Raw genomic sequence first — 24705 nt, 5'->3', positions numbered from 1 at the left:
CCTAGACTCCTAAATCTTCCCATACTTGAGATGTTTGTTTTTTTGTGATCATCTTTTGATGTTTCAGTAAAAAAACTTCTATATATCATTGCTCCTCCTTTACCTTTTTAGAACAGTTCTTCAGAGCTGAGAGGCTGTCTCTTGTGCTACAGTCCCCAGTAAGGTCCCTGAACAAAACTTAACCTGCAACCTTTGGGTTGTGTGTTTTTCTTCAGTCAACAATTTTAAGGTAACTTCCAAATTGATAGTCAAATATGGGGGAAAAAATGACTTAATCGTTGAAAACCAAGTTTTAAAACCAAACATCAGAATTTTTACGAGTCTCTTGAAACTTAAAAGTATAAAATTGATACTATATTACAGTAAAAACAAAGCTTTAAAAACAAATACAAGCTCCAGACTCATCCTATGATGAACCCTAATCACACGTGAAATGGAAGTGCCAAGGCTGAGCTCTGTGTAACACTTCACCAATCTTTTATTCCCAATATGGAGATCACCATAGATAGCCCCCCAAAACACTCGTGAATGGATAGATGAGTGTTATTATTAAAGATAACTATACATAAAAACCACTGTAAATAGTTTCTGGATAAGGCAGATTATAATACTGAGTATATACATCAAAACAGATATATGGATAGGCATGGCTCATTGGTACCATGTGCACCCACCATGACACTCAAAGCGCATCTTAGACTGCACTCCTTTCTATACTTACCATGAGTCTCTGGCACAGGAAGGGCAGGTATAATTATGCTTTTTTTTTTAAATTAAACTTTTAGTTTTGAAATGTAGCTTCACATGCAACTGTAAAAAATAAAAAGACCCTGTGTGCCCTTTAATTTGTTTCCTCTAATGGTAACATTTTGTAAAACTATAACATAATATCAGGCCAGACTACTGACACTGATACAATTAAGATACAGTATAATGCTTACTTTGGCAGCACATATACTACGTATTACAATTGGAAAAACACAGAGAAGATTAGCATGGCCCCTGCGAAAGGATGACATGAAAATTTGTGAAGTGTCCATATTTTTTAAGGGATAAATTGGGAGTTCGAGATTTGCAGATACTAACCACTATAAATAAAATAGATAAACAACAAGTTTCTACTGTATAGCACAGGAAACTATATTCAGCATCTTGTAATAACCTATAGAGACAAAGACTATGAAAAAAAAAAAGATACAGTACATTTCCATAGCCACAGGGATCCCTGATGCCCCTTTATAGTCACACCCATCTCCCTTGGTCCCCGTCCCCCTCTCTGACCCCTGGCAAACACTAATTTGTGCTCCATCTCTATAATAATGTTGTCAATTCAAGAACGCAATATAAATGGAATTACAGGGGATGCAACTTTTTGAGATTGACTTTTCTGACTCAACACAATTCTCTGGATATTCATCTTAAGTTGCTGCTTGCATCAATAGTTTGTTCCCATTTTTTGCTGAGGAAGTATTTCATGGTACGGATGTATTAGTTCATTTAACCATTTATCTACTGAAGGACATCTGGAGTGTTTCCAGTTTGGGCTATTATGAATAAAGATGCTATAAATGTTCACGTACAGGTTTTTGTGAACCTAAGTTCTCATTTCTCTGGGTTAAATGCCCAAAAGTACAGCTTGTTTTCAGTCTTAGAGGGAAAACATTCAGCCTTTCACTTATAAAATGGTGGATTATACCGATTGATTTTTAATACTGAACCAGCTTTGCAGATATGGAATAAAGTCCATTTAAGGCATAATTTATATTTCTTTTCTATATGTTGTTGGCTTTGCTAATATCTGGTTAAGGATTTTTTTTCATCTAAGTTCATGAGATACTAGTTTGTAGTTCTTTGTACTGTCTTGTTTGGGTATTAGAGTAAATACTGGCTTTACAGAATCAGTTGAGAAGAGTTCTCTCCTTTTCTGTTTTCCAGAAGAAACTGTGTTAAAATTCATGTTAATTCTTTGAATTCTCCAGTAAAACCCATATGGGCCTGGAGATTCCTTTTTTGGGAGCTTTAAAATTATGAATTCAATTCCTTTCATGGCTACAGGATTAATCGTGTTATCTATCTTATTTTGGTTGAATTTTAGTTTGTTGTTTTCAAGGAATTGGTCTATTTCTTCTAAGCTGTCAAGCTGATGAGTGTAAAGTTGTTCATAGCATTCTCTTACTACAGAAGACATATAGTAACATTGTAAGTAGATAGAGTAGAGGGTTCCCAGAGAAAGAGAACCAAGCTTCTTGACAGAAGAGAAGCCATTTTTGGCCTAAGCCATTTTGTGATCTAAGCCTGGCCACAATGCTTGCCCTTGAAGAGGTCTCAGTTATTAATGACCCTAAGAGAATAAAAGAATGCAGAAACAAACTCTTATCAGGCAAGAGAAGTAACAGGAAAGACAATATATCAGTTGTAAAGCCTCCCAATTCTGTTTCAATGAAAAGATTAGCCTGAAGCACTCAACCACCAAATCGACTGGAACCTAAGGGATGATGATGTTGACCCTTTCTGACCCTCATGACTTCAATCAACTAAAAGCTTGGACTCTGTTGACTGCCCAAGCCCCATCATGAATATGCATGTATCCTTACCTTAAAATTTCCCAAATTTTGCTGCTGGGGAGACCCAGCTTTTGGAAAGAGCCCTGGTATTCTCCTTACTTGCTGCAAGTAATAATAAATCCTTCCTTCTCCTAATCTTCCTTCTCTCCAGTCTTTGGCTTGGTTGTGTCTTTTGGCTCAATACCCACCAAGAGGTGAACCCAGTTTTCGGGTAACAATATCCATTATTTCATTCCTGATACTAGTAATGTGTGCCGTCTTTTTACTTCTGTTAGTCTTTATTAAAGGTTTATCAACTTTAGTGACTTTTTCAAAGAACTTTTGAGACAATGAGACAACTTTTTGTCTCATTAATTTTTTCTCTATTTTCATACTCTTATTAATGTCATTGATTTCTGCTCTCATCTTTGTTCTTTCCTTACTTCTGTAAGCTTTGAGTTTATTTGCTCTTCTTTTTCTAATTTCTTCAAGGGGGAATTTAGTAGGCTCTCAGTCAGTGTTGCCTGAAGGAATGGGAGGAATTTCCCATGGCTAGGTCACCAGGTGTGCCTTCAGTGGGGAAGGAAGGATCTGACCCTCAAAAATGAAGAGTGTTTCCCAGGCAAGGCTAGTTGTGATGTGATTCCTCCCCTACTCCCACCTCCCGTTCATGGAAAAGGAGGGAAGATACTACCCCAGTGGTCATTACTGTCAGTAGGACTTCCACTCCTTCCTGCCAATCTTGCTGGGCTCACCCGGTGTTGTCGGCAGGATTCCCATTCGGTCTAGGAGAGGAATGAGCCTAGCTGGGATACCTTCTGTTGCTATGTTGGAGGTCAAGAAACTCCAGGCCTGGGTCCCCATCCTCTGCTGGGTGGGAGGGCTGTAAGACAACCTGCTGCTGTGTTCTGCTAGTTCTGGGTCCTGAGCCAGTCTTCTTTCTACCTTTCAGAGTTTTCCTGATTGGCTCTTATGTTATTTCTGGTTTTTATAATTGTACTTAGCAGGGGAGAAGCAAGGGAAGAAAAACCTATGCCATTTTGTTTGGATCAGAAGTCTTATTATGTATTTTTATTTGAAAGGATGGGAAAACTGAGACTTATTAATTAACAAAACCAGAGAAAAACAGTCTTATGAGAAGAACTAGAACTCAGCCTTCTCATTCCTAGGCCAGTAATCCTGCCACTACATACCCAATGCCTCATTAGTTGAAATAACATAAAATATTTTGGTAGAAACAAGAAGTTAGTAACCTTCAATTATGTTTGAAGGCTAAAGCAACACATAAAGTATAAATAATTGAAGAAGTTAAAAATTATACACCAAAATAATGACAGAATGTAGAAAATACAAATGCAAGCACAAGAAATTTCAAATGAATTAAAAATCCCCTTTTTATAATTACAATTTAAATTCCATCAATACATATTAATATACATTTATACTACCAGTATACATTAATTTAGAAAGCCACTGTTAATAAAAGCTTTTTTTTTTTAAAAAAAATTGAGGTATAAATGATATAACATTATATTAGTTTCAGGTGTATAGAGTAATGATTTGATATCTGTGTATATTACAAAATAGTCACCACAATAAGCCCACTTAAAATCCATCACCATATTATAATCACAAAGAAGATTTATGTGGTGAGAACTTTCAAGATTCACCCTCTTAGCTACTTCCAAATATACACTGCAGTATTATTAACCACAGTCATCATGCTGTACACTACACATCCCCATGACATTCATTTTATAACTGGAAATTTGTACCTCCTTCACCTACCCACCGATTTCACCTTTTTGCCTCCCCATCTCAGGCAACCACCAATTTGTTCCCTACATCTATGAGCTCTATTCTTTTTTTTTTTTTGAAGATTCCACATATAAGTGAGATCATATAGTATTTTTTTTCTCCTGTCTGACTTATTGTGCTTAGCATGATGCCCTCAAAGTCCATTCAAGTGGAAGGATTCCATTTTTTTTTAAATGGCTGAATAATATTCACACACACACTCTTTATCCATTCATCCATCAATGGACATTTAGGTTGCTTCCATGTCTTAGCTATTGTAAATAATGCTCCAGTGAACATGGGGGTGCACAAATCTTTTTGAATTAGTGTTTTTATTTTCTTCAAATAAATACCCAGAAAGTAGAATTGCTGGATCATATGGTAGTTCTAATTTCAATTTTTTGAGGAACCTCCATACTCTTTTCCATAGTGGCTGCACCAATTTACATCCCCACCAATAGTGCACAAAGATTCCCTTCTCTCCACATCCTTGACAACACTTAATATTTCTTGTCTTTTGATATTAGCTACTCTAACAGATATGAAGTAATATCACATTGTGCTTTTGATTTGCATTTCCCTGACAATTAGCTATATTAAGCATCCTTTAATTTACCTGTTGGCCATCTATATGTCCTCTTTGGAAAAATGTCTACTGAGATCCTCTGCCCATTTTTCTTGAATTTTTGTTCTTTTGCTATTGAGAAGTTGTCAGATATTATCAAAGGTATGATTTACAAATATTTTCTCCCACTCAACAGGTTACCTTTTCATTTTGCTGACGATCTCCTTTGCTGTGTAGAAACTCTGTAGTTTGATATATTCCCACTTGTTTATTTTTCCCTTTACTACTTTTATTTTTGGTGTCAAATCAAAAAAGTCATGATCAAGACTAATGTCAAAAAGCTTACTGACTGTTTTTCTCTAGGAGTTGTATGGTTTCAGGTCTTATATTCAAGTCTTTAGTCCATTTGGAGTTAATTTTTGTGCATGGAGTAAGACAGTGGTCCAGCTTCATTCTTTTACACATGGCTGTCCAGTTCTCCCAATACAATTTATTGAAGAGACTGTCCTTTCTCCATTATCTTTTCTTGGTTTCCTTGTTGTAAATTAATTGGCCACATATGTGTATGTTATTTGTGGGTTCTCTATCCTGTTCCATTGATCTATGTGTCTGTTTTTATGCCAATACCACACTGTTTTAATTACTATAGCTTTAAAATATAGTTTGCAATCAAGGAGTGTTAATACCTCCAGCTTTGCTATTTCTCTGAATTGCTTTGGCTCTTCAGGGTATTTGTGGTTTCATACAAATATTAGAATTGTTTGTACTATTTCTGTGAAAAATGCCATTGGAATTTTGATAGGGATTGCACTAAACCTGTAGATTGTTTTGGGTAGTATGGACATTTTAACAATATTAATTCTTGTAATCCATAAGCATTGAGAATATTTCCATTTATTTGTCTTCCTCAATTTCTTTGATTAATGTCTTATAGTTTCCAGGGTACACTAAAAGCTATTTTAATGGTGATTTTTTAAAATTCAATTTGAAGATTTATTTTGAGTGTTTAGGTCCCCTGACTAATCCAAACTAGAGTTTCATGCTGGGGTAAAAACCTTTTATTATTAAGAAAAATCCTAAGGGTGAATTTCTTTTGTCTCACCCTGAATTAAGGTCATTATATTCCTCAGGAGACACTATGGCCAATCACAACTTTAAAAGTTTCCTTTTCAATGGAAATAAAAGTTTAATTGGCTTTTTCTATTGTCACTGTAGAGTTAAAACATTATTGATATACAGAGTGAGTAAATGACTTCATTTTAATCAATGAAGATCAAAAACATGGATATTTTTCTCTATCCTGTTCACAAGGGGGTTTTTCTGACCCCACGTCTGGCCATGTGTCCTACAGGTGACCGCATGTACTACCATGAAGCAGCTCATGCTTGCTTCTGTTCTCTGAGTCTTCAGCACACTGCTAATAGTCCCCTGTGTTCAGAATCCATTTTTATAGCCCCTCTTCTGTTCACAGAACTTCAGAACACTACCAATACTTCAAACAGAATCAATGTCCAATTAATAATGGATAATTCTGGAATATTTTACGTGGGACACAAGTCAACAGATTAAATTTAATTTTGACATCCCAATGGAAGAAGCACAGAAGAAGCTTTGTTACAGAGGAGATAATTACTTAGCATTATCTACTGCAGGGTCTTAGTTAATGTTTCTAGCAGCTAAGGATTGCTCCAACTTAGAGTGTATCAGATTGGGGCTCTGAAAAGACTCCATATATGGCAATTACATACAACTACCTTTCTGTAAGTATGCTTCTTCCAACCTTGGCTAAAGAACACACAAAACGTAAGAGACCAAAACCAAAAGATTCCAATTTTTCTCTAATGGACACCTCATACAACTTATAGGAATGAGAAAAATGATGATATGCAATACACCAGGCTCAGAGAGGACACAACATTTCTAGGGAGCTAAACAGAGGTTATTTAGGTATGTTTTCATATGGGATTTGCAAGCCAAATCTTAGGAAAGAATTCCACATTGATAATCAAAATAAACCCGTCAGACCTATCAACTTATTTTGACAAATCTTTACTTAAGCCCCCATGTCCTGCTCCTTTGAAGAAACACAGTATAATTTAGAAATAAGACACATGCTTTCCACTCTTGTACATTATCAAGTAAACTGCTAAAAAAGAGCCAAACACTTTCAAAGGCATGTTGCAGAAGAAATAAAGATAAGGAAGCCATAATGATAGCTTAATGGGTAAAGGATAAGAGTCACACTCGATTCTGCCAAAAGCAGACCTGTAGAGGTTCAGACACGCATCCAAGAATCAGCTCTGTCTGCCAACATATCAAACGCTCAGTCCATGCAACTGGCAAGGAGGGCCAGGGAGCTGCCACTGAGCCTGTCACTGTCACTGGTGAGGAAAGACAGACAAGTTTACCAGATAGCTAAAACCATGGAGGACCTTGTCTCCAAACCAAAGCTAAGTATTTTTCCCTCAAGAGAACTCACACTCAAAGGCCCAACACATTCTGCCAAAAATTTGCTTGCTGAAACATCCTCAAATAATTTTCCTTGACTAATTATATCACAAGGACTTAGGGATTTGGCAATACAGTATTATTTTGCTATAGTAATGATGGCATCCTGTTTTATAAACGGCTTTTCTCAAGATAAAAGGAAATTATCCAGTTATTGGACACCCATCATATAGCATGACTATTAATAGTTGTCCCAAGTAAATCATGCTGTATTGGCAAGTCACTGAAGAGTCAGGGGGTGTGGCAAGACATTTAATTACCTTTAGGCTGTATTTCCTTGAAAAATACTAAATGCGGAAAGTATAATCAAAATTAAATATTTCCATTGCTTTTCAAATGACTGCCCTTTTCTTTTGAAAGTATAAAAAATATGACTGACAAAGATTAAAATTATTGGATTACTTGATATCGAGAAATTTTGAAAAGCTGAGGAACAAGATTTTCCCATTTCCCTAGAGAACCCATCTGAAGTTCCAGCAGCCTACTATGATTTGACGTTATACTTCACTCTGCTTCTCATCTTGAGTGGTATATGGCACACATAAGATCAAGATCAAGATCAAGTGGTATATGGCACACACAAAATCCAAATTAATTTGGAGCCTCTGTAAAGTCCCTTGAGATTTCTAGACATCCTGTGAAATGTCACAAAAAAAGAGCTGGGAATCACTCTCATGCACATGTTGTCTTTTTGATTCATTTATTATTTAGATCTGACCTACTTTCTAAAAGGATTAGAGGAGACTGGAGATTTTCTCACTATGGTGCCAAGCAGAAAAGGGGGTTTGATAAAAGCTTTTTGGCAATGGTTTTAAGAGTTATACAATTTCTAAGGAGGATACCAACAAAGATCCCCTAGACCAGGAAACACAAACATGAAAATGCACTTTGAACATAGCCAAAAACATTTACTCTAGAGCAAGGAAGACCTTTCTGATTATAAAAGTACTATAAGAATGGAATGGATGATAAAACCGAAGCCTGCCCTCACAAGTGAAAAAGCAGATGCCTTGACAGATCATTTCCTTTAAGGCAAGAATAAACCTGGTGGCTCCACATCAACATCAATATGTTGGGAAAGAAAGAGAAGAGAAAGGCTCTGAGGCGGGGGTTAGAATACACACTTACAGCAAAAAAGGACAGAGCCAAAGACTGACCGACCTGGGGTTACGACAGGAGACTGTGGTAGACAGCAAACAAGCAGGTGAGGAAATGCCGTGAATCTGTAAGTTAAGGCTGGTAAATGTAACTTGGGTACCTCAGCAGCTTACCTTTTCTGGATATGAGAACACACATACTAAAACAGTACTGAACACTAACATGGTAGAGAAAAAGTCTATTTTCTAAAATTTAAATTATAATGTCTATTTAGTGAAAATTGATCAAAAGACAGGCTAGGGAATTTTTTAAATGCATTCTGCAAGTTCTTTGGTTTATTATTTTTAAATTTGGTACCCCACCTCCAAATTAAATCAAGTCTGAAAATATTCATCAGCAATGCTGCTTCCACAGTTCCTTTAATCCTGTAATTTCAGTATAGGATTCAGACACATGAAATGACCACTAAACTTTTTTGGGGACTAGGAAAATAAACCTCAAAATATCACAATTGATGATTCCTATTTATAAACTTTTTATTCTTAAATGATGGGCAACCCTGAAAAAAAACAGTGAATGACACTAGGGTTTACCTCTGCTGTTAGGATTTCTTGCCACTCTTGTCACATAGCACTTGCCACTCCTTAAGACAGAGCCTCCCCTAAATGTATGCTGCAAGTGATTAGGGGAGTGCCAAATGTTGGATCTACCCAATCCCTACTAGGGGTCTATTCACCCCAGTGTCCCATACAGATTCGTATTATCATTTCTATGTATCATGAGGGACAACAAAGGGTGGGAAGCATGGCCCTTGGCCTCCGTGCAGTTGAGATCCTGTTTCCTAGGCTTCCAAAAACCTACACTTAAGGCTTTGGGAAATAGGTCAGACACTGGTGTAAGAAAAAAAGGCAACTTCTTTTCTCTCCTTTCCCTAACTTCTCTCCTACATGGTTTTCTACCAATTTACTAAGGGATCATCCAAACCAGGGTTGTAAGGCAAATGCTGACAGGGGTATAAGAGACCTCAGGCAGTGGCAGATCAGAGAGGCTGGGGTGGGCATAATGGCTATTAGTGCTTGCAGGAATGCAGGTGCTGTGTGGCCATACATGCCATTTTGCCACAAGAAGAAAAGGCAGATATCCAGATGTGTGTGTGAAAATACCCTAATTTTAAAATGTCGGCAGCAAATGCTTATCCTAAGCCTTCCTTTAACAAAAAGGAAAAGCTGAACATGCCTGGAAGCACTGATTCTGTAAGTAGCTCAGATCTGCCTGGACCCTCTTTAGAGGGCTGTCTTGCGGTTTATTCTGCTCACTCCAGAGCAGCTTCAAATGTTCTTGGACTAGTGGTTACTCTGTGTTTCAATTTTTACCTCCACAATGCACTTCACTTTATTAACACAAGGTGAAAACCTACAGACATACATATTAAGAACACATTTCTGCCACTTAGATACAAGTAATCGTTGCTTTCCTTTGTGAATTCTCAGAAGAGAAAACTTTAATTATCTAAAAGGGATAAATGGAGCACGCATGGTTAACTTAAAATCTTTACAATTAAGATAACACCACACACACAAAAAAGATAAAAATTCTTTTTTATCTTTCATAAAAACCTGACAACACTGCCTTAGGCGGGAAAAGCCTGTAATTAATGAGGCATAATGAAAATAGTCTGCTTTGGAAATTCTGAAATGTTCATGAACTCACAAAGTTAATAAGAGAGTACCTGATGGAGGTTCTACTAGAATACTCAGTAGCAGCCTATGACAGAAAGCATGAAAGATTTTTGAAATGTCTGACCTAACAGTGTCACCAGGACAGCCTTGGAGTCTAAGTCACTATGTTTTCATTGTGTTTTTACCTCTTCAATCTACAAATGTGACAACAGCAAGGCTCTTTCCTTATCTTGGTCCAGAAGGCCAGACTAATGCAGTGCCACAGATCCTTTCTCTTTCACTGATTGCAGAATCATACCAACCACAGCAATCCTGCTGCTGCTGATGGTGGAAGACTGCCTGCCTTTCTTCAGGCTAAGTAAGAAGCATTGTGCTTGATTCAAACATCACAAAGAGTGAACTGTGGAACTTTAAAAATTGTTTATAAATTCCTCTTTCAGTTTGGAGGTAGAACTCACATTTTTTTGAGTTGACAAATTATAAACTTCTCTTGCAAGGAAATTTCCTGCAGTATGCTTTAAGTCTGAAGATTCATGCCACATGCCAACAGCCACCTACCATCTCTACTGTTCTGAATTTTGCCCTTGAATTGAGAAAGGACAAGCAGAGACTAAGGGGAGGGGGGAAGCACACACTACAGTACTTCTTCTGCTAAAACCTTCCATTTGGCAGCTGCATTTTCAACACTATGGAAATGAATCTCTCTTTTTCTAGTGATCTAATTTTAATTAAAAATGCTCTATATCAAAAGACTGATGCTCGATACAAAGGAAAAGTTGTAAGTGAAGCGGAAACGAAGGGGTACTTCGCGCAGGTTTTTGGAGGTAAGTTTTTAAAAATATTCAGTAGCAATTATATTTTTATTTTCAATTGGTCTTGTTATGATGATTTTGTTGTTGCTGTTAAGCAGGTTTTAGAGTGAAACTTTGTTGACTTTCCCAAAAGTACTTTTGGACTAAAGAAAACATTCTAAAATATAAAAAAAAGTGGTGTTTAGTAGAGATCCATGCCTTAAGGTTGGGTGAGGGAAACATAAAGAGCTGTCCTTGTTAAAATCATTTTCTTTCAGTAAAAAGATATCAAGTCTAACATGCAAACAAAGTAAAACAGTCACTTCTCTTTTGGCTAAAACCACCACCACACACTTGTCTGAGGACAGAATAGTTAGGTGTGAGAAGAGAAAATCTAGACTGTGTTACTCCTTCTAATTCATGGATCAGTACTGTTGCTAAAAATGAACAGGAAAAAAGCCACATAAATACCCTCATAATCTCTCCAGTGGATCACATTTTCACTATAACTGGCTTAGTCATTCAAACTGGCTACTGATTAATCTCAAATCACAGATCTTAAATCATTAATTTTTACCATTAATTAACAGGGTTGTTTCAGGCAGAGCTCTGACGTGAAAAGTTCTAAAGCAATTTAATGACTTTTGCTTATAATTTTCTAAGAAAATACAACAGAACCTCAGAACTAGAAACATAAATAAAACTCTTTGAAAGTACACAATAGTTTTAATCAAAATGACATGGCACGTGGTAAAGTGCTTAGCAAATGACATTTAATAAACATCAATGAATTAGGGTGTGTATCTGAATTAAATAATTACCTTGTTTGTTTAAAAACAAAGTAAAGGACAAAACAAATAGTTTTTTCAAAAGAAAGTCATTAAATGCCAGAATTGATTTTACAGAGCTCAATGGTCCTACAAATCTTTATCTTAATATTTTCATTAACTAGGTTATACTGTAGACTGTCTAGCTGAAAAGAGAAAAACCAGTTTTGCTTGCTTTTATCTTCTTGTTGATACACACATTAAATTTTGGATTTTTAAAGAACTGCTCAGAACCAATCTTACAAAATATTCTTGAGGCATCTCATAATTAAGTCACAAGTAAGCATATATATAAATAACAGATCCAGGTTACCACGTTTACTCTGAGAGGTACCCACAGAAGTGGAGACTTTAAACCAATTATTTTACTGTGAGTCCATTTATTCCTAAGTTTTATTACAGCATGTTTTTTCCAAGAAACTGTCCATATAATCGTTCTTCATAATAATTTGTTTTCACAAACTCTGTATCATCTTTAGTTGCAATATATATAATATGTATTATTCCCAATATTGCCTATTATGTCTCTCCTTACTCTTTGCTGTTGGATCAATCAGGCTATAGGGGAGTTTTTGTTTTACTGATTTGCTCTACTGTTCTATGGCAATTCCTACTTTCTGCAATTAATCTCTACTCATCTATATTTTCCTTCAATGTAACTCAGATTTCTCTTTTTTTTCTTTTTAACTTTTGGGGCTGGGTGGCCTACACATGGTAATTTTTATACAATTCTATATGTACTTGAAAAAATGCAAATTCTTGAATTGCTAGAAGCAGGGTTCTTTATGTATCCATTAGATTAAGCTTAACTGTATTGTTTAAATATCCCATAACTTTACCGAATTGTCTGCTTTATCTGTTAATTACTGAGGTGGCCTGTTTAAATCTCCCTCTATAATTACAGATTTTAAACACTGGGTATGTAATTCTGACCTATACTAGGTATATACCAGTTTGGGAATTGTTTGATCTTCAATGTAATTTACTCCTTTTATCATTATGTGGTAACTTATTCCTGATGTTGTTTACCTTAGAATTTATCATATGTGATTAATATAGCTACATTAGCCTTGTTTGGTTAATAGCTGCTTGATATGTCTCCATCTCTTCACTTTCAACCTACTCTGGTTTTTGAGTTTTAAGTTTCTTTAAAACAGCATTATTGCCATACTCTGTATCCAATCTCAGAATCTCTTTAAACTAGCAAGTATAGTTCACTTAACTTTTGTTCTAATTACTGATTTATTTGTTTCTGCCATTTTATTCTGGGCTATTTCCCATGGTTTCTATTTACCTTTTTTCTATCCCAATTTTATACCGGTTTAAAAGTTAAGACATCCTATTTTTGTTCTGCAGTAGTTACCCTGAATCTTTTGAACATACATAGCTTGATTTAAGTCTAGTTAAATTAATCAATTTATTTACCCTCACTTCAGTCTTGGGATGCTTTAGGTTTGGAAAGCTTTTATGTTAGGTTATTGCTGTCTAGTATTTTTGCTTCATCTTTTTAATACCTCTACTCAAACTGGTCATTTTATTATTTTATACAGTCAATGCTTATTGTGATTTACCTCCTTTTTTTTTGCTCATTATTGTTTCTTAAATCTCATTACGTCTATGTTGTTTTATTTCTGAATGATAGCCTTTAGAACTGCACTATTAAAGTTAATTAAACAGTTTAACTTAGTTTAATTAAAATTAAATACAGTTAAAAGCTCAGTTGCACTAGGCATATTTCAAGTGTTCAACAGTTACATGTGGCTACTGGCTACTGTACTGGGCAGTACTGCTTTGGAAGCACTTACAGCAAGGGTCTGCTGGACACAAAAGTTCTGTTTTTGTTGAAAAATGTCTTTATTTTGTTCTCTTGAATTACTGAATTATTGTTTTTTCCTCAATACTATGACAATATTATTCCTTTGTCTTCCAAGCTCAGTAGCTGCATCTAAATATGCTGTCAGTCTAGCTGGTGCTCTTTGTAAATAATCAATCTCAAGCAGCCTTTGGTTGCTTCTGCCTCTTTGCTTCTGATGTTTTACCATGTGTCCAGGTGTGTATTTATTTCTATTCATTTTGTTTAGGGCCTTATTTTACTGCCTAAGTCTGAGATTTATGTCCTTCATGGATTCTGGAAAATTCTCAGTCATAATTTCTTCAAATATTCTCCCTCTCTAAATCTATTCTATCATTCTGAAATTCTTCTCTGTCATATGTTAGACTTTCTAAGACTTTCTAAGTCTATCCTCTCTGTCATATTTTCCATTTTTCCCCTTTCTAGGGTGCATTCTGGATAATTTTCTCAGATGTCTCTTCCAGTTCTCCAATTCTCTTTTCAGTTGTTATAAAATAACTGTTGACTCCAGGTAGAGAGTTTATTTCAATAATTACAATTTTAATTTTTAGAAGTTTTACTTGGTTATTTTTCAAATCTGTCATTTTATTTTACAATCTACACCTGATATTTATATTCATTAACATCTCTATCTGATCATTTCATTAACTAAAGTTTTGGGGAAGCACTGGCTACTCCTGCTGTTTGTTGTACCTTATCTTTCATTGACTGTGAATTATTTCTTTGTACATATAGTAATTTTGGATCAGAAGGCTTAGCAACAAGATCCCTGGGCAATCTGGATTAAGGATATTTCTCTCCAGAAAGGTTTTGCATTCGCTTTTGCCAGGTGTCCTAGAATATCCAACAGTTAAGGATTAATTTTATGTTAATTTTTTGGTCTGGGTAAGAAATTATACCAAATGAATGGTATAACTTGAACCCCAAATGTGTACAAGAGAAAGCTCATGGTTTACATTTGCAGAAGAGACATTTTTCTTTTAACTCGTAGCCTACCTTGAGATGGATAAGCTTGCTTGTCATTTCCCTAGGTTAGTGGCCTGATATCTTTCTAATTTATTAATATATAACCCATTAGGGTACCTGGCTATATGTTGGTATTTGCATCTCAGTTCCAATGTGCCACTTTGTGAGGGTTCAAGGTCTTGCCTCCTGATCCCATGAAATTACAATGGAGTCCTCATATTAAGGAGAGCTCCCCATCCCCAAGAACCCCATAGCCAGCTGGCAGCAAATGCCAGCATACAAGCTTCCCACTTTAGCTTTCAGTTTCCACTTTGATGCTGATCCACTGAAATGTCCCCGATTCCCTTTTAGGCTATGCTACACAGTTAATATTTTATATAGGATTTCTAAGTGTTTGTAGGAGGAAGGTTTTCTGACATCGTATTGCTGGACAGGAGTTGAAGAATATTTTCTTTAAAGTGCCTATGCCATAACTCCTAGAAGTTCACAGTCTCCAAAGAATGATTTTATAATCCAGTTAGTAAAATGGGTTCTGTTCACAAATGAAAATAGAAGATCAGCAGACTGGTAGTAATGCATGTTTACACAGCAAAAGAACTATGGTTTTTCAACTAATCACAGGTAAAATTAAAACTATCATAAATGTTTTTTAGGGAGACGTGCCCACAGATTAAAACAACAATACATTAATCCAACAAATTTTTGCCCCAGGGGTGTGCTGTGTTCCAGCACTGTGATGAAAACGAATACCATGACCCACAGATCAGAACTGCTTCTGTTGTTTTAAAAAATTTGAAGGCTTTAAGATTTCTCTTTTTAATATAAACATATTTTCAACTTATCATATCTCAGGCTGTCTAGTAATTGCCCTTACAACATTTGGATATAATATTTGTAAAGATAAACAAACCTCCAGTTTGTCATGGTGCTAATCAGAATGGATGGGAAGAAGCACACTATGGGCCTGGGTTATAAGAGAGCCCAGATAATATTAAAGTCCTTATGACTCTTTCACTAATAAGATTATTTGGCTTTCGTCCAAGGTGTAGACACAGTCTGTATATATTTTGTATTTGTAAATGCCTAACAAAATACCTTCACATATGATGCTCTCTAAAGATAAGTAGGTCAGATCAGTGGTTTCAGTGATTTATCCAAGGTTACAGTTGGTAAAATGGCAAAGCCTAGAACAGAATTCTTGTCTGCAAACTAAATTCCACGCCAAAGAGTGTTACCATGGCAAAGCCACCCTCAGGGATATCTTCTGCAGCCTTTGTATCTAGAAATCATTTGTAAATTTTAAAAAGGAATGACTAAATGGGAAGCACAAAAATCTAATCCAAAGCTTCCCAAGTGCTTATTCAGTTCAGGTATGGTACAACAAAAGGGTGTATTTCAGCACAGATCCATGCTTTAGACCTCTGTTGTCCAATATGGTAGCCACTAGTCTCATACGGCTATTTAAATTAAATAAACTCGGATTTTTTTTTTCTTGACTGCACCAGCCACATTTCAAGTGCTCAACAGTCACATGTGGCTGGCTGATGGTTGCTATATGGGACAGTACCAATATAGAACATCATCACAGAGTTCTATTGGACAGCATTGTTCTAGAATGTGGACTGATGAAGTAAGTAATTTTATAGTTGCAATAAAGTAGAAAGAACATTGGCTTTGAAGCTCAACAGACCTAGATTTGAATTCTGTCTTTGTCATTTATAACCTTTGTGACTCTTGAGCAAGTTTCTTAACTTCTCTGGGACTCTTGTTTCCTCATCTGTAAATTGGGAATCAGAAAAAAGGTGCTGGGAATATCACTTCTGTTTAATAACTACAGAATCTGCAGTCTCCTCAACCCTCACTGAAGCCTCACTGGGGTCCTGTGGCTACCAAAAGGTCCTTGCACAGTGTATAAAAATAGATTGCTCCCAAAAGGTTCAAGAGAATCCAAACCTAAGCCTCTGGTGGGTGTAAGCATTTCCTCTGTAAGATTTCACCTTTTGCTTGGTTTAGGGGGAGGGAGGGTTGTATAAAGAAAAACTAAAAAAATAAAAATAAAGTAAAGCAAAACAAACAATTTAGAACTGGAAAAAGCTATAGTTCAATATTTTATTATATTAACTCTAAAAATTGATTTGAGTGGAGGAAGCTGGATCTGAAGGTTGTAACTTGAGTAAAATGGGTCAGGTGTCTTGGTGGTATTTCCCACAAGAAAATGACAGAAGAGCAGCTACAGAATCATGTATAATTACCTATACACAATCAGACCCTAATTAAATTTTTACTTAAAGAACAAATCCCTAAATAACTCTACAGCTTGCTGACCTGACAAGACTACTTTCTACTATTAAGACTAGGTAGACAAAACATATACTCAAGAGAGGTCTTAACACTTCCAGAATCAGTATATGCTGTCTTGCCACTTCTCCCCTATATACCTATTCCTTTAAATACTTTCCCCAAGCTCCTCTTCTAGACTGTTTCTAATATACCCAGAGTGTTGTACTTGACCTTTTCAGGCTTTTTTTCTGGTCTGAAAACAAGCTGACGTGCTCCTGAATTTCTAATTAGCAATATTAGAAACTGTATGATCCTTAGGAAATGATTCAGTGCCTCAATTAACTGGGGAACAGAATGACTGGTTAAGTGTGTCTTCTGTTTAACTAAGGAAACCTTTGTTTCAACCTCTTATTGAAAATCTTTCTAAAATAAAATGCATTACTGCACTTTTCTGCTGAAGAATATTTTAATTAACATAAGAAACTCTCCTGATGATTTAAGGTCTTACCTCATCTTTACAACAAATTAATCTATGATACTATAGTGGGGTTAAAGTTATAGAATATTGACCCCAAGTAACACTTGAAAAATTTACTAAATTTTCACAAAATAAAACCAAACATTAGCTTGTTTCCTTATAATTTGCCTTCATTTCTTCCACACATGGACTATAGAAACATTTCCAGATATTTCAGGCTCTGGTTAGTTAAATTTTGGTTAATCATAGTTCAGCTATATTTGTGTTATCTTGCACTTTCGACTTCATGAACTTTATTTGTGAAAGAAATACAATGATTCACTTCAGCTTATGCTAAATGGTAATTAAGTTCACGAGCCTCTGATAATTTTCGCTACTGACTACTAATCAAACTTTTCTTAGAGACAACACCTAGATTAAGTTTCCAAATAATAAAGAGCAGAATTAAGCAAATTTTCCTTTAAAAAAATCTATGTTCATTTGCAGAATTTCCCCTTTAACAGAAAGTCAGCAAAAGGAAAACAGCCATCTGAAATAACTCTACTGTTAACATTAGTTTAAATAAATCCATCTCAACCACCACACAGAGGTACTAAATATTAGTCAGAAGACAGGCAGTTTGTTTGGCATTGATGGTAGGGATATCAAAACTGGCTATAGTAGTAGGATAATTGTACTGGAACTAGCCTCTAAGGAGATACATTGCTTCTAACTTTCAAAGTTATGGTATTTGAATTTCACTTGGCTGCAAGGTAACTGGCATGAAGGGATTGTAAGTATAAAATGTAAAAAAAAAAAAAAAAAACTACTAGAAATTATGCATCTTTTAATTCCCTGAATGAGAAATGACAAGTGTCATTTTGAAGCTAGAAACCCCAAATTCTTCTCCCTAGCACACTTTTAAGTATCTAAGTGAAATAAAATCTCTTTACTACCTCTGTCTTCTGTCCTCAGATACTCATACCTTCAATATCCATGTAAAAATACTGGAACCACATATACTTTTTAGTACTTTACTTCTTGAAAGGGCCACTCTAGAATTGCTGGCCACATCCAACCATTTTTAAGAGTCTGTAAAATGCATGAAAGGACCCTGGACTAGGAAGCAGAAAAAAGCATTACAATCCTCACTCTCCAACTGAGTAGTCACCACTAACCCCTGAGTCTCAGCTTAACTTCCTGTCTACTCCACATAGGTTACTGCATCATTAAAACTAAAGTACAATAGCTCTTGGCCCAATGCTCATACCCAATAGACACTCAACAGACTGAAAAATACCATAGTCAGGACAAAGATAGTATTTTCTTTGTGGACAGAAATACTAGTATCTGTCCCCATTCCATGTCTCTTAAACTAAGTTCTGTAGCTCAGGGGCATGGGCAGCCAATAATTCACATCATAACAAAGAAAAAAAGGATGGAACTTTCAAAGAACAAACAACAAGAATATAATGTAATGCTATTACATGGAATAGTATAGTTAACCAAAGTAATGTCACTGTATACAAGAGTGTTTCAATTTTAGAAACCCACTTTAAAAGCTTTGATCTTAGTAAGAGACTCATTTATAACCATGAGTATACAGACCATATTTTTTATTGTACCTTCAACTGCCAAGAATAATGTGCTGATAGAAACTAGTCACTCAGTTTTAACTGCAAATATATGAACTGTAATAAACAGATACTTACAGCTTGCATTTCTATACAGAAGAAATGGTTCGTGGAGCTGAAATTCCAAATCTTTATTCACTGGTTCAACTAGATTGTGCATATTCAGTCGATTCACAATGGTAAAACCATGGTAAGGTGAAGCCGACCTTCGATTTAACAGAAGAAAAAAATGTGTTGTTTTATTTGCAGAAATGTTATCTACCTCTTTATTTCCATTTCAAAGAATGAGTATGTTACAGAACTTAAAATTGTAAACAAAAAATTTAAGTCAGATCATACCACTCCTCAAAAGCTTTCAAGGGACTCAGTCCCTCAGAGTAAAGGCCAAAGTCCTTATTAAAGCCACCAAGGCGTTAGTTGATGTGCAGCCCCTTGACCTCATCTTCTGTGCCTCCTCCCTCACTCCTCCTGCTCCAGCCACACTGGGCTCCTTGCCATTCTCCCCACAGGTATGCTTCGACCTAAAGACCCCTGCCTGGACTACTCGCCCAGTATCTACAGTTATCTCACTTACCATAAGCCTTTGCTCAAATGTCACGTTCTCACTGAGGCCTACTTGAGAACTATCCTTTTTAATGCTCCCAACCTCAATACCTCTAAACCTCTTTTCTTTTTTCATACCACTTATTATTTTTATATTTATTGTCCTTCTCCACTAGACAATAAGCTCCATGCAAATATGGTTGCCTTATTTTTCCAGATATGTCCCAAGATAGACACAAAGTAGATGTTTAATAACCATTTGCTCAATGAAAATATCATTTACTTAAAATATGGTACAGGTTTGGTTATAATAATTACTGCCCCTCATGACAATGATTTTTATTGCATCAAATATGAGAACTATGGAAAGACTTGAGTTAGAAAAAAATGCCTGGAATCCTACAATACAGAACATCCCTAGTTCTCACATCAGGGTGATTCAGTACATGATCCTTTAGAAATTCTTCACTTGTATATGACACTTCATGGTTTCTCATTCCGTGTACTTGGGAGATTTTAGAATCCTAATCTCTAGATTAGGAAATAAGCTCAGAATGATTCAGGCCTGCACCCAAAGTCACATAAATAATGTAACCAGGATTCAGCTATAGGTTTTCTGATTCCAAATCCAGGCTTCATTAAGGTCTCCAAAGCGATTTTCTGACATCTTGATATATCTTTATCCAAAGAACATAAAATATTCACACACTTCCCAAATAGAGTTTCTTTAGTCTCCTTTTATTATAATTAATACTATGTAAGCCTCCATAATTTTTTTTAAGTCACTCATTAAGCTAAATTTCACATTTTTTTACAATCAGTGGATCTGTACTCTACTGTAACAATAACACCAGGAAAGTACTTTCCAAATACCAAGGTTCTAACAAGAGTTTCTACAGATTTATATTGGTAATGAACAATAATGAAGTAAGTAAAGGGTAAAGGCCTTTTTTCTTTTAAAAGGAGAATATGACTAACAAGGGACAAATTGTCAAAAAATAAAGAGTAATATCAAAGCAGTTATAAAGGAGGAAAAAGATTGGTGTTTTTAGATAAGATCTCAAAATTATATAACAAAATTTAGAAGAATATTTGACAAATTCTTGTTAATAACCATCAATGAAGAAATGAAGGAAGGCAATCCTAAAAACATAACTACACACACACACACACACACACACACACACACACACACACACACACACACACAGAACCAGATGTCCCTAATAACTCCTGCTGAGTTCCCTAAGCTGTAGAAACCATGGGAAGGAATCTGCCCCAGTCAGAGTAAGACCTAAGAGGGATATAGGAAAACAATGAACTCCAATGACAAATATACCCTGTCAGCTGCCTTTAGGCCATGAAAGTTGCTGAACAAAACAAAAGTTGCAACTTACAAAACAATCATATTTTAAGATGATAATTAATTCTCAGAGAAGTAAAAAATAAAAAATGTGCAATTATGAATAATCTAGGCTTTCTAAAGGACTCTCAAACTAAAAATATACACTACTAAAGACACTGTATACAATCCAGAACTTTGTGGGGGAGTTGGAAAGGGGACAGAACCAGAGTCATAGAAGATAATCTCTCATCCAGTAATCACACAACAGCTAGTCCAGGCATTATATTTGTCTCAACTATGTATCTTTGTTTTCCTAAAATGGGGGGAAGAAGGCATCTGTTTTAGATTTATTTATTACTAGAAAATGTTTTTGATTCTGTTAGGTTTCTAAGTAAGTTCTAGTTCTGTCTGATTCTGAATCACAGGAAGGGTCAAAGAAGGGACATTACTTGGTTAGGATCACACAGCTAGGGATGGATGAATACTCAAATGGTAAAGCAGTAAAGCTCCAAAGACAAACATACAGTAGGGCTGAATCATTCCATATGACACTGTTCATCATTACATTAAAAAAAAAAGCTTTTTAAAAAAGCTTACCTTCGATATACAAATAAGGTCCCTTCTATATCTGTCTTCTCCTATAATAGAAAATAAGTCAATTAGTTTTTTTCCCATAATCCAACCCAAATAGTCCCAAAGGAGAAGAAATACTCCATGATTAGGAACAACTTATTTATATTAAAATTAATCACTTTGAACAGGTCAAGTAAGTCTCTCTTACTCCACAAACTAGAGTTACGAGTTTCTTTTGTATCCTTTCTAGTCTATTGATGCATATTAATGGATATGCAATGTTCAATCCAGCAACATGCCTATGTCTGCAGCATTTTTCTTTTTTTAAAATTTAAAGAAGAAAATCCTAGGATTAGATTTCACTTTTTAAAACTGAAATGTTTTAGCCAACTTTCTTAATTTTAAAGCTAAGGTCTTGCGTACAGCAATTTCTTCATCTTTAAAATTTATCAAAGTTAATAGAAAAAATGAGAAATTTTACCTTATAGTCTACTTTGTTTCATCATTGGGGTATTTTGGTATATTTTTATCAGCAGCAAATATTGTGGTTAGTTAAGAATTGCTATCAAACACAATTAGTTATTTTTTAGAACTCTGTTGAAGAATCATGAATATTTAACTGTATTCTGTCTTAGTGTAATTCTTGTAGGGCTTACAAATAATTAAAAACTTTTTTTTAGCTTAAGGTGAATGTTTTGATCAAAAGTACAACTCATATCATCTTTCATTTGCTGTGACTAGAGTGTATCTAGACTTTAAACAAAGCTACAGTGTTTTAAAAAAAAAAACCAAATAAACATTAGTCTGTAGTTCAAAGCCCAGACAGAACCTAAATATTTTAATGTAACCAACAGTCAGGAGAGTTAAATATTAGTCATATTAAATTGAATTTGCTGAGATGAAAAAAAAAATTTTTTTAAAATATTTACCATCTTGATTTCTTCCAGTATTGCCCTAGCTTAAGTAACATCATGGAAATTTTCCTTCCTAAAAATTCAGAGGATTTTTCTTGCATTTCAAATGCTAAGTTTTTAATATAAGAAATTGCTAATCAACTGTTTCACAATGAAAGAAATAAACCATTGTGCAAAAGTTACAACTCACTGTGAAATAATAAAGGAAAAAAATTTGGTTATGTTCCACGCGCCATAATCCAAATGAACAATGGCAGCTTATTTTTCAATTCAGATTATTATAGCTTGTATTTCATATTCAAAGGAGAACTCCACAATTAAGATTCCAAAATATTTCAAGTCTGTGACAAACTAGAAATAAAAGCTTGTTAATAATAAGTCCCTGCCCCAAATCTTCACCACTTGTCTGCCATCTATATTCCACAAATCTATATAAAGAGCAAGAAAAGAAAAATGATTCAGAACAATTCGAAATAGAGCGATATCTTAAAACAGCTACACTTAAGAAGATAAAATAAAGCAAGATGATTTTGAAAACTCTCTTCATCTGGATTAACTGTTTATAAATGCCAAATGATTTTCACTAAATTACTGATTAAATATAATCTATGTATCTTGCATTACATTGTAAAGGACATATGATGACAATCTTTCAGAGTTCTGTTATTATAAAGATTTCATTTCTTACTGAAACGTGAACGTCAGTCATTTATTAATTCAACCCAACAAACATGGATTATTTTCTAAGGAATGCCTATAGCTGAATGAGTTAAGAAGGTTCAACTATTTTAAAAAAGGGAAATTATGTCATTTAAACAACAAACGAAGCTTCAGACGAGCCAACAAGTCAGTGAACAGAATGAATGTAACTTTTCGGATCCCCTCCCTTGCAAAAAAGTCCGAAAGTACTTAGTCTGATGGGAGTATTCAGACGTGACATCACCACTAGCATAGTCGGAACGGACACATTTACTGGGTCTCTTTTTCAAAGGCTTCAAGGTAATCCAACTAACATGGAAGCCCTTTAACTAAGTGCCTTGAAGTCTTTTCCAAACTCTGGAAATACTGTGTAGTTCGAGAAAACCGGGACTTACCGCCACTCCTTTTCTTCCAAGAATTTAAATCACCGGATTTCAAGCTTTAAATCTAAATGACCTCTGTGAAGGGGGCTCTTATTTATGTGTCTGTTGAGGGGAGGAGTGTTTGCTTTATAGATTATGTATATATAATTTATCTAATAATCCTCAAAGCATCAAACACAATCTTTCAGGCATCTTTCTGACTCCACCAGTCTCAAATTCTCGAACACACCTGCAAAGAAGGCAGGTCGCCCACGTCCTCGGACCCGACCCCATGGGACTGATCCTCCTCCAATCCTCCCCTCTATCGGCTTTTCCCCCGGATGTTCAGCCCTACTTCTCTCGCTCCTCTCTCCGGCTCCCCGGGGTCCCCGACACCCCTCAGAAGCGGGAGAAGCTCTCCTCCAGTCCCTGATCTCGCCTCCGCCGCCCTGGCCTCCAGCATCGCCCCCCACCCAGGGCGATTTGCACGGCCCCTTTAAGAGACGGCGGACGGGCGGGCGACCTCAGCTGCCTGGCCGCACTCACCCACTGGTTGGCCTTGGGACAGAAGGTGTACAATGCGACCTGGCCCGTGAGGTCTGCGATGCTGGTGATGTAGGGGTCGTGTTGCTTCAAGGCCGCTAAGCTCATCTCCTGCCCAGCTCGACTCAGAGACTCCATCTTGAATTCCGGAGCCGAGCCCCTCTGGCGGGGGCGGAGTCGTGGACAGGAAGGTGCCATCTAGGCAAAGTTCCCCCAGCCGCATCAGGCCTTCCACTTCCGCCTCTTCGCCGGGCCTCGCGGCGGGTTGGTACTGTAGCTATTATGCTCCGCTGTTCCCACGTCCGGGGCGCTAGGTTCCGCGTCGTCAGGTTCCACTGTCTCAACGGTCATGGACAGCGTTCGCCGCTGCGCGTCCGAGCTGGCATGCGGGGCCCTGTGCTTCCTTTTCGCGGGCTGAAAGGTCCTGGCGCCAGGATCAAGGCTACTCAGGAGCTTTCTCCGTGGAGGCTCCCGGGGCCACAGAATGAAAATCTCGCTGTGGCAAGGCAGGGCTCCACTGGCCGTTTAGAAAGAGCAGGGAAACGGAGAGGTCAGAGGGAATTCCGAAAATTACCTCAGATCTCGGATTTCGCTAGATCACCACCATTAGAAGTTTGGTGTTTTTCTGAGGGAAATTTTTGAAAAAAGCCAAACTAACCCACCTGTAACTACTCGGGAGTGTTGTCTACTATCCATTTTTGCTCCTTATTTTCCTCGTCTGAATTCCAC

The 24705-nt window shown here is 36.3% G+C and overlaps 1 protein-coding gene and 1 pseudogene across 3 annotated transcripts in view; one reads left to right on the top strand and one right to left on the bottom strand.

Moving 5' to 3' along the window:
* Positions 1 to 24161, bottom strand: part of DCP1A (decapping mRNA 1A) — a 50206-nt gene extending 26045 nt beyond the window's left edge. The window contains exons 1-3 of one of the 3 annotated variants that reach the window (XM_010985029.3): positions 23980 to 24161; positions 21483 to 21523; positions 19076 to 19203 (exon numbers count right to left, since the gene is read on the bottom strand). In XM_010985029.3, coding sequence (XP_010983331.3) covers positions 19076 to 19203; positions 21483 to 21523; positions 23980 to 24114 — 304 coding nt within the window. In that variant the 5' untranslated portion in view covers positions 24115 to 24161. Of the gene's footprint in view, positions 1 to 19075; positions 19204 to 21482; positions 21524 to 23979 lie in introns of those variants that run through there. The other 2 variants (XM_010985036.3, XM_064496432.1) reach the window with 2 other exon arrangements.
* LOC116158389 (U6 spliceosomal RNA) lies at positions 928 to 1047 on the top strand (annotated as a pseudogene).
* Positions 24162 to 24705: the final 544 nt, after the last annotated feature.

The sequence above is a fragment of the Camelus dromedarius genome, chromosome 17, assembly GCF_036321535.1.
Source record: "Camelus dromedarius isolate mCamDro1 chromosome 17, mCamDro1.pat, whole genome shotgun sequence".
Taxonomy (NCBI): Eukaryota; Metazoa; Chordata; class Mammalia; order Artiodactyla; family Camelidae; genus Camelus; species Camelus dromedarius.
The sequence above is the reverse complement of the archived record's forward strand: the minus strand, read 5'-3'. Positions and strand labels throughout refer to the sequence as shown.